The 11020-nt window shown below is 36.1% G+C and overlaps 1 protein-coding gene across 2 annotated transcripts; it reads left to right on the top strand.

Moving 5' to 3' along the window:
* The first annotated feature begins 433 nt into the window (after window positions 1-433).
* LOC105456500 (N-acetylgalactosamine kinase) lies at window positions 434-9892 on the top strand. Of its 2 annotated transcripts, none has more exons than XM_011700588.1 (10): window positions 434-567; window positions 3912-4084; window positions 4340-4507; window positions 5424-5631; window positions 6448-6556; window positions 6790-6947; window positions 7461-7601; window positions 7898-8012; window positions 8814-9018; window positions 9249-9892. In XM_011700588.1, exons 2-10 carry the CDS (start codon window positions 3924-3926, stop codon window positions 9424-9426), a joined length of 1443 nt encoding a protein of 480 aa, XP_011698890.1. In that variant the 5' UTR covers window positions 434-567; window positions 3912-3923; the 3' UTR covers window positions 9427-9892. The 2 variants fall into 2 exon arrangements, with proteins under 2 accessions (XP_011698890.1, XP_011698891.1); XM_011700589.1 differs by having other exon boundaries at window positions 3890-4084.
* Window positions 9893-11020: the final 1128 nt, after the last annotated feature.

Genomic DNA, 11020 nt, shown 5'->3' with positions numbered 1-11020 from the left:
TATTATAATATTTATTTAAATATATCTAATTTCTATTTAGAAAGAGTACAGTATCATCCCATTGCTTGGATATTATTGCACTTGCGGAATAATGCGGATAAGTTCCTGTGTTTCAAATCCGAGCAGAAGAGCTTAAAAAAATAATTATTTCATGTTTACAGGCTAAAAGCATGATCTGATTTCTACTGGCTAAAAGCATATATGATTTGATCTCTTCTTCTTTCTTATGGCACCTGCTCGCAAACGGAGGTAAGCCGGCCAAAATCTTATTTGATGAGGTTCTTGAGCATGATCTGATCTCTACTGGACCACGTTTCGTTACGAACGTACGTGTTCGAATAACCCGCCACGCGTTACTACAGACAGTATGGCGAGCCGTACGCTCGCAACAGCGACTCATCCGACGGCGTGCTGTACCTCGTAAGATGACAGATCGATAAGTAACACGTCGTGGTCCACGAGTCGGTGTGGTACGTCGAAAAAACGCATCACGTGTTGATAAGGTTAATCAACAGCGATAACGCGTCGCGTTCCTCAGTAGATCGTCGCGAGCTCCCGCAGAACAAGGTACGTCTTTACCGCCCTGTCAAAGTTTTTTTTTTCACCGAATCCCGAGCTTTATTAAAATCCGCCGCCACGTAGCACGCCGTCTTCCTTCTGCGTGCCTCACAGACGAACAGCTGACACGGCACAGCCGGGCCGGCGCCGCTATAGCCACCCGCGAGCAATCGTGCGCGCGCGCCCGCGTCGCATCGTATCGTTAACGGCGCTATTACGAATCGTGTATCGCTAGCGGCTAGATATAATGATACGTATTCATACCTCACTTTTATCAATAAATGCGCTCGTTTATTTTTGAAATTCTATAGTACATGTAACATAAATTGTATGCTAAATGTGCGCCAACATCGTTATAAGCGTATTCCGAATATACACCAATGTGTGTGCGACGTATTAAATGAAAAATGTAATATCCGGCCGGAGAGTCTTTAAACGTGTTGACGTGGAACGATGACGACGCTGTGTCATAATTCGCTAACGTTTTTCCTTAACGAGCAGAGCTCCACTGAAATTTCTATGGGATTTTTATAATTTCTTCTAATTCTAGGAATTTTTACGGAATCTTTGATACGTACCGGGAACTAATTAAATGAAAAAATTACTTTTTCTATTTTATTTGGTATCTTTGATTTATGAAAAGAGAGAAAGAAAGAGAGAAATCAGTTTTAAAATGATTATGATTTTTTACCGAAAGAGTCTTTCACAATACCTGCGGTCGCATCCGCGTTCAACTTTCTCTTATTCATAAAAAGTAGATAGATCTACTACCTACTGCAATTAGCAGCAGATGTTCTGTTGAACATCTGTATTATTATATAACAAGTCATAAGATATATCTACTGGTCTATACCGATACTTAAAAAAGACACCAATGTTTATCCGAGATATCTGTTTGTGTGCTAAAATCTCATATCTGACCGACACTATTTTGGACAACAATTCGACTTTTGATTGAATTAATAATTTAATTTTCAATTGTTTATAACTCGTAAATATTGTTATGTTAACCTTTCCACATTTTTATTAGCCCTAATTGGTTATTCGCTTCAAAATTTCCTTAAGTGTTATTCGCAGATCCAATATTAGACCTGCGAATCAATTAATTTTTGCCTTTCCTTAACCCTAATCGATATTAACGGATCCAGCGGACATTTTTTTCAATTACGCACCACGTCTCCAGATAGCATTGCGAAAAATTGTTTATAACAAACGTTTTCATAATTTTAAGTTACGTAATCTTATTCCTCGGATTTTGACCTTTAAAAAATTAATTACGTTAATTTTAAGCAAAGATACATATTAATTTGAAATTTTGTCGAATACATATATGTATATTCGTAATAAAATTATGCAAATTATGAAAATTGTGAAAAACATTTGTTACAAACAATTTCTCACAATGCTATCTGGAGATGTGGCGCGTAATTAAAAAAAAAAGTGCGACTCCACTGGATCCGTGAATATCGATTATAAGATTAAGAAAAGGCAAAAATTAAAAATTACAGATAGAGATACTAAAATTGTAGATAAAATATAATCTGAATATAATCAGAAAACATAATCTGTATATTAAATATTCGTAGCGTGTTTCTAAAAACACAGATCGAAATCGCGAATGTAAGCCAAGCATATTTAGATTATCGTGTGATTAAACTCGTACATTATACAAATAGAAAAAGATAGAGAGGGAGAGAATAACATTTATCACTAATCGATTAACCTTTATTAATCCTAATAAATTATTAAACGTCTCCCTTTGTGCAAATCTAAAATATTAGTTTGATATACTTGTGCTCTGAAGTATCAATACTCGATTATATTGATAACATTACGTTATCAATATGATAACATTTCGTATTATTTGTACGCGTACAGATCGTATCATTTATACGCGTATGCGTTTTATCATTTGATAAAGGAAACGAGTATTCAATCTTATAAGCTGGATAATGCAAACTGCAAACAAGATCTGTTTATTGTAACGTACAGAAATTTTTATTGTATTCTTACAGTACCTCTAGAGACAGCACGAGAGCAAATATCTTCAGTGCAAGAAACTCGTAAAGATAAAACATATTAGGTCAATATATTGGATCGTCATATTGTGCGGCACTGATCGTTCGATTTCCGATGGCAGCAGCAAATGCAATTATGCCGTCATACATTAATGGCTTTACAAATCTTATTCAGCTTATAATGCCGTATTAACTCGTCACTAATTTCACGACGTGAAGCAGATTCGTTATGCGGTTCGCGTTGCGAGCCACTTCGCCGCGTGTACATATTAAACGTCATTTCCATCAAATGCCATTCCCAGAATTAAAGGGCGAGCTCGTACTCCGCGGCCTCAATGAACGTTTGAATAAGAGCACCGGTAGTAAGCCTCGAGAGATAAAGGCTTTACACGATAATGAGATTTAATCGTGAAAAATTTATTATGTACTTTATTATTTTATTATTGCTTGCTTTCCCCTTATCTTGTAAAAAGGGGTCGCTTTTTGAATTATGCGGGGGTGATAGCACGTCTAATTATCAATTATTTTCTTGTAAATATTCTCGCATGTCTCGCCTTTTTTCTAAAAATTATAAAGTTATAAAAATCACATCGACAATGCAATTTATAATATCTTAATACATTTCAAACGTATTAAATATTATTTAAACGTGTATGTATTTCTGAAAATATATTTTATATATTTTTATTAGCTATTCAACTATACCTACATTCTTGCACATATACGCTTTAAATTATTTAAATATATGTAAAGAGAAATTGTGTAATATTATATTGCTAATTACATAATGCCTTCTGAATGTGTTTCTTGTTACGTAATCATAGTTATATCAAGAATAAGAGGTTTAAGTTGAAACTGTGTAGTTGTATTGCTGCAGGCATACTCCCACTCAATCCATTTCCTGTAGCTCAACTTGAAACAATATCGTAATTACCAACGAAGTTACCAAAGCACAGCATTTAATCGTTCAATAAATGCAACGGCATAAATTCATAGACTAATTATGAAAATGATTACCACAAAGGAATTTATCAAAAAGATATGACGCGAATTATCACGTAACATTCGGAATAATTGGATGAAACGTTCCGAAGTTTTAGATTCAACGCATTTCCTGTATAGCTCAACTTGAAACAGTAATTACCAAACGAAGTTACCAAAGCATTTAATCATGCGATAAATCGTGCAACGGCATACATTCATGTAGGCTAATCATGGAAATGATTATCACAAAGGAATTATCAAAAAGATATAATGCGAATTATCACGTAACATTCGGAATAATTGGATGAAACGTTCCGAAGTTTTACAAGGTTTTCTTATGTCTCTACGTAGGTGGCTGTTAAAATGTCCCATCAAGCTAACGGGGCTCGTATCGCCGAGGTGGATGACCTTGTGCCTATCTTGACACCCACCGCCGATATTTCACCGCGATTGAAGACCTTGGCCACTCATTTCACCTCCAAATACAATGTGAAGCCTTCCTTTTTCGTTCGAGTGCCAGGAAGGTAAATTGTATTTTAATAAAAAATTGGAAAAATTAAAGCCCTTCCTTTAAGTCTTAGCAAGCACTTAACACGAAATTAATTATATAAGATATTATATAATAATACATACGAATACTATAATCGTCGGCTAAATTTATATCTTAATTTTGGAAACGGAGCACTCAAGTTTTTATTGAGATCGCTTTTAGAAATTCTATAATTTAAGTTATTTTGGTAACGATAAATGTATTTACGATTATTTCTGTTCTGTTATAGAGTGAATCTGATAGGCGAGCACATCGATTACTGCGGATATTCCGTCTGTCCAATGGCCATTGAACAAGACATCCTCGTTGCGATGACATTATCGAATGACAGTGAGATTCATCTCACCAACGTGGATCCTAAGTACAAGGACTTTCGATGCAGTTTCGAGAACACCGGGTGAGCGTGTAATTTGTGATAAGAGTCTAAGTTTATTCGTAATATTATCTAATTAATAGTTTAGACGAGTTTGAGGATTAACTTTATGATAATTTGCAGAAACTAAGTGACATGCATTCGTTTTGAAGAAAACTTTCCCGAGTTTACTAAGATCTTGCTTGATATACATCGCGTCTAATATATAACACACTTGCAGTGTACTGCACCGCACGTGGCATATAATGTAACATATCTCCATAATGCACTGTCGTGCTCGCAGTTGTGGCCTCAGGCACTTATAAGCACTTATAGACCCCTAACAATTTAAGCCTGCTGATCCCTTACCGCAGGCATCTTGGATTAATGGACGCTGAAACGAGAATTATGTGCGATTTATCTCAACAGCGTACGTGCATACGCATTTGGCTGATGAGATAAAATCCCCTTTCATTTTGCAATTAAATTAATTTAAATGTATGTGAGATTTTGTTATTTCACGATGAAAATCTGGTAAGTAAAAAAAAAAAGTAACGGATGACCGATGGACCTCTCGTGCTACGCGTAATATAAGAAAAGCAAACGACATTGTGCTCTCGCGCGTAACCTCGCGCTCTCGTTTGGATTAAATTACCTCCGCGCTTTCTTTGCTCCCGGTATAATACCGGAGGAAGATAATATGAACTTTCTTAATCTCATTCATTATTCAATGTCGCGCAACCGTCGGATAGAATATAACTCAAGTAACAGGCTTAACGTACCATTATCGATTTTCCGATTTTTCTGTCACACACGTACACGTTAATTTTTACGCGATAACAGACTAGGGTATAAAAGGCTAAATATAAATAAAATATCTGATAATACTCTAATAATATATTCCCCTCGCAATCCCATCGTTAAAATTAAATTTCTATAAGCATATAATCGCGCATTTCAGATCTTGCATTAGTGATAGCGAGGGCGGGCCGGCGTGGTACAAATATTTTCTGTGCGGCGTAAAAGGGGCGCTGGAAGTAATCCCGGCGGAGTCGGTTCCAACGGGAATTCTGGTTGCGATATGGGGAAACATTCCCCCTAATTCTGGCCTCTCCAGTTCCAGCGCGCTGGTCTCGGCCGCGCTCCTCTCGATCGTGCACGCTAGTCAGGTGAGCGATTTAATTATTCTTACGCGCGAAACGTTTAGCATTATCATAATTTCCGCCCCGTATTACGAAATAACGTCACTGTATGTTAATAATGTCGTCTAAAAAAATAATTAACAAACGGTGTGCTGAACCGTGAATGTCGAAGCGAGAGTTCACAAATTACATTTTTAGACTTTGATTGGCTCTGGAAATGTTTTCCACTTTGATGCAAAGTTGCCGGCAGTTCTTTCGCATAATTCTCCAATTAGATTTTTCAGCAGACTTGTATTTTAACGAACGATGTAGAAATGATATCGCGATGTGTTTGTCGATATCACAAGTACTAAGTGCTGAAAGGTATTGTGTTTGGCCGAGTGAATCAAACTACCGATCACTACTTCGTATTGCGCTCTTCCATTACTTACTTCTTCCGCACTCTCGGATATAGATCCTATTTCTTTTGAAATAGTTTCGTGTTTCATGTTTACTCGACTGGATATCGGATGCGACATAGCTACCGCGAATCTTTGAGATACTTCTTTAATTCTTTGTTCGTGCGTCATCATCTTAAATACATATACTTCTTGGTATGTGTAAATCTTTTCTGCAAATCTTATAACCAGATTCCTTTTGTCCGACAGTTTCCATTTTAAATTTACTCCACAAACTCTCTGTTATTTTATTCGGATCACGAATACATATTTTATATTGTATTCTATATGGTATGTACATTATTACCTCTTTTTAATAAATTATCAATATAAATTATAGCAATATAAATTATAATTTATATTGATTATCTCAAATATTATTATTCAGGCTGTTTGTATATTATAGCGTCAGTTGTCAAAGCATGAATTGGCGAATGTTAGTGCTCGAGCAGAGAGACACATCGGCACTCAAGGTGGCGGAATGGACCAGGCCATCGCTTTTCTTGGAAAAGCTGGTAATTCTTCGACTTTTATTAATCATATCGCGAACTAAATTATCAGAATAAAATTTTATAAAAGATATTTTAAATAATTAAATACGAAGAAAAATCTCTCATGGATTAATCTATTTATAATTCGCCAGAACTGCTTGATCACGAAGTTAAGTACGAGACTTTTATATTATAGAATTATGTTAAAAAGACTAAAATCTCATTTTTTTCGCGATATTGTCTGTTCGTTCGTAAAGGTTCAGCTAAGTTGATAGAGTTTAACCCTCTGCGTGCAACCGACGTAACATTGCCAGAGAACGCAGTGTTCGTAATAGCGCATAGTCAAGCGTATCACAACAAAGCCTCAACCGCCGACTACAATCTCAGAGTTGCGGAATGCCGATTAGCCGCACAGGTATTTATATATTTTTTTTTTCATAATAATGTGGTATCTTCCAAGAAAAGGAATTTTCGTTGGATTAACTTTATTATATATTTTCGAATTTAGAACATAACGCAATTGTACGATCCAATTTAATTTCTGGATTTAGTTTCTTTGAATCAATCTTCTTGGTTCCAATATTGCGAAATCCTTTAAACATCCGTAAAATAAGCGCAAAAAAATTATCCAAAGAATAAGATTCTTTTCCCGACGTACGTTTTACGTTTCGCGCTCGTTGCTTTTTCGATGGACATTGATCGATGCGCTTCGCATTTATTCAGGGCATTTTCTAACTCATTCCTTCCCTAATTCTATTTCCTCAGCTTTTTCTTCCTCCCCAAAAGATATTCTTCCTCATCCAATGTAACAATGTAAGAGGAGATATGGGAAAGGTTTTACGAAAGTACGTTATTGTTTATTTACGATCCCACATTGTACAGTCTCCCTTCTCCCGACCGAGCAGTGAAATCTCTCTTTTGTGTTTAGATGATAGCCAAGAAAAGAAATATGAATTGGGAGCATGTTCAAAGATTAATCGACATTCAAGAGAGGCTCGCCTCGGACTTGGACGAGATGGTTACTATAGTAATGACAGAACTGCACGAAGAGCCTTACACTTTTGATGAGGTACACATTACGCAATAAATAAAGAGACCATGATTTTCTCCTACACAGTTTTTCAACGGGAGGTGGAGAGGGAAAGGGGAGGCCATAGATCGTTCTAGGGATTATTAAAGAAACCGCGCCACAAAAAAGGGAACTTCATAAATCACGCTATAAAAGATGATGAAAGATGATTAAAAAAAAAATGCTCCATGCAATTTATTCAATCATGTTAAATAACTTAATGTCGGGCGAATGTCTTATCGTTAACGGCGAATCACACAGGGCCATTATCGATGGAATATAAATTTTTCCCGTAGATCTGCGAGAGCCTCGGTACGGATTACGAACGATTGAAGAAAACGTCTCTCGTCAGTTCCTTTAATATCTCGCAAACGTTCAAGCTGCGGCAGCGGGCTCTGCACGTTTTTCAAGGTAAAAGCATCAATTTTCATGCGCAAGTAAATCGCAAAACGCGATTTTAAATCCGATAAATCAAGAGAGAGCTTAAGCCCTTCTCTGTTTTTACCAGCCAATATATTCTTAACTTTTTCCGCGCGAGCGAAGGCCACGCTACATTTCCCCGCGAATTTCACGCTCATTGAAAGAAAAAAAAAACCGTTCGAAGATGGGCTATTAAAAAGTTAGGAGTTGAACTTCGTTTCGTTCCATTAACTGCGTTATAAAAGTAGTTAAGTATTTTCCATCTTATCTCTCGTTACCAACAGCATAAAAGCAGTGCGAAAAGTTGCAGATCGAATATCCGAAGTAACGGCATCTCCTGGTCGTGCACGAAACCGCACCTTGGTGATCAATCATATACATGCATTGTTCCACGCTACAAGCGCTAGAAGCTATAAATTATCTTGCCGGACGTATGTCGATTGCGACTTCTAAACGGTTCTGAAAGCCGATCCCGAACTTGATCAAATGCCGCAGAAACTTAAAATCGTACAGAGAACAAAAAATAAAGTTCTGGTCGCGAAATATTAAAAATTCAGACTCACGCAATTTTTTTTCTTCAATTTTAACTGTCCCTTTTCCAACAGCGAACTCTACGATGAGACGCGCGCGTATTAATTAACGTCGAATCGATTAGCGTCACGTTAAACACTCTGCAAATACCTGTTAAATGTTATACTGAATCATCATCATGTCGAAAAGCGCGGTGTTCATTATCACGATGTGGCCGGTAAACTCGCCTCGATTAACTGCACCGCTGCTTTTACACCGCAGAGGCCGGCAGAGTGCTCGCGTTCCGCCGTATAAACGAGGAAGGCAGCATAATGAAACACGAGAAGGTTCAACATCTAGGCAACCTGATGTCGAAGAGCCACGCCAGTCTCCATAAACTGTACGAGTGCAGCCATCCTAGCGTGGATGCGCTCGTCGAAAGAGCCGTACTTTGCGGCGCATTCGGCGCTCGGCTCACAGGGGCTGGGTAAGTATATTATTACACCGAGTTAAACATAACATGTACTCGGCAAACTATGAATTACATGTAAATTTAATTTTCTGCCGTGCCAGACGCAGACAAAATGCCTTTTGTGACGCGTGGAACTATATCAGATATTACATCAAAAATATATTCAATTATTATTTCACGTTATACACGTACATATTATTTTTCATTTTTATTGCTTCATTACGAGAGTAAAATCGTTATTGCAGTTGGGGCGGTTGCATCGTGGCTATCATCGATAAAAACGGAGTTCCGCAATTCGTCGAGGCTCTGCGAGCGTATCTGTGTCAGAACAGTACAAAAGACCGAGCGGAACTCGAAGATATGGTGTTCCCGACGTCACCGAACCAGGGCGCTATTATTTACACTGCGTCAACGCTATTCTGAATCGTAAACCCGCGCTACAATAAATAAATATAGTGGCTTCCCCTTGGTCCGCGTCGTCACACCGTCCCTTTATTGACATTCCATTATTTTCTCCTGCTCACTTCACCACCCTCTTTTTACTCGGGCTTTCTTTCATCGCACGTCACAAATTTTAATTGAATGAAAGAATGCCACACCTGCGCCACTCGGCGTTCCTTTGATATTTTTGACGCTCGAACCCACCGCGAATGGACAGTGTACTATTTTTAAGTTTACTTTACTCGTCCTTACTATTTAATCGCTATATGAATCCTGTTTATTGCAACTGCATTAAATCAAATCTATTAAATAAAGTGTCTAATCGTACATTATGATATTATCGAAGCAAAGATGATAATCCCTTATAATTATATGTTAGATATTAATGTTAGAACTTGTATATCTCCTTTCGATGATTCCTATATAAATATATATATAATACATGCAACGAGTTGTAATTCGCTATTCTAAAAATGTACCAAGTATATAGTTAATCATACGATAAATATAATAATAATAATATGATAAATATATAATAATAATATAATAATTAATCATACGATAAATATAAATATAATAATTAACATAAATGATTATAGATTTGTAATATCTTTTTGTAAAAAACAATTATAAATAAATAATTCGTAATAGAATATATCTCTCTTAAATAATTTTAATTGAATTAAGAGATAAGACATGTATAAATCATTTTTAGATTCTCTTTTCCTGCTATCTTTTCGCTTTTTTTTACAATGAACTAAAATGAAACTATGCTAATAAATTACGACGAAAGTAAAGTAATAAACAAGGAGAAATTTACCGGAAAAATTTTAATTATTTTATTTCCAACGTTAAATCACCCCAGCTGCATACTACGTGATGATGAAATGCAATATATTCACAAAAATATTTTATCATAACTTATATTCGTTATTTTATTATATTCTACACACCTTTCTCAAATATATTAATTAAAACAAAATAAAGGATAACGTGGCAATTTTTTTAACAACTTCACCGTGATTTATTATTTATAAAAACGTATTATACGGTCAAACGCACACGTACGTAATACTCAAACGTACGTAACGCGCCGTATGAAAAATGTAAAAAATTTTTTCTGCGATTTAACATGCAACGCGTAATAGCGGTAACTTAATGTTGGGCGAAACATTAAACAAGCGAAAATTTTAAACATAGATGCGGTTAATTACCATTTCAGTTTTAGCCATTCGGAACACGCTTTCATATCTCTTCGTGCGTTTCACAGAAGACATCTCTCTCTGAAAATTCCAGGAATGGTTAGCGAGTATATGCTATACCTGACTTCATTTTCTTGATATACATATTTTCTGCATAACGCTGTTTTAATGAACCGTGTGATACAAGATCTCTGTGATGTTTTCTGAACTATCACATGGAAAAGCATATACTATAAAAGGTAAAATTGAAAAAATATCCAATTATGCACGGAAAGACCGATTTTGTTGAAAGACCTAAAAATTTTATTAAAAACAGATCTGAAAATAATTTTTTATTGAATAATTAAAATAATTTGTTGGAATGTTAAAACTGA

Source organism: Wasmannia auropunctata, unplaced genomic scaffold (genome assembly GCF_000956235.1).
Source record: "Wasmannia auropunctata unplaced genomic scaffold, wasmannia.A_1.0 LD335650.1, whole genome shotgun sequence".
Taxonomy (NCBI): domain Eukaryota; kingdom Metazoa; phylum Arthropoda; class Insecta; order Hymenoptera; family Formicidae; genus Wasmannia; species Wasmannia auropunctata.
The sequence above is the reverse complement of the archived record's forward strand: the minus strand, read 5'-3'. Positions and strand labels throughout refer to the sequence as shown.

Coding starts and splice junctions, on each gene's coding strand:
- LOC105456500 (XM_011700588.1), top strand. CDS start 3,924: ATGTCCCATCAAGCTAACGGGGCTCGTATCGCCGAGGTGGATGACCTT. Junction 4,085..4,339: donor TTCGTTCGAGTGCCAGGAAG/GTAAATTGTATT, acceptor GTTCTGTTATAG/AGTGAATCTGATAGGCGAGC. Junction 7,602..7,897: donor AGCCTTACACTTTTGATGAG/GTACACATTACG, acceptor TTTTTCCCGTAG/ATCTGCGAGAGCCTCGGTAC.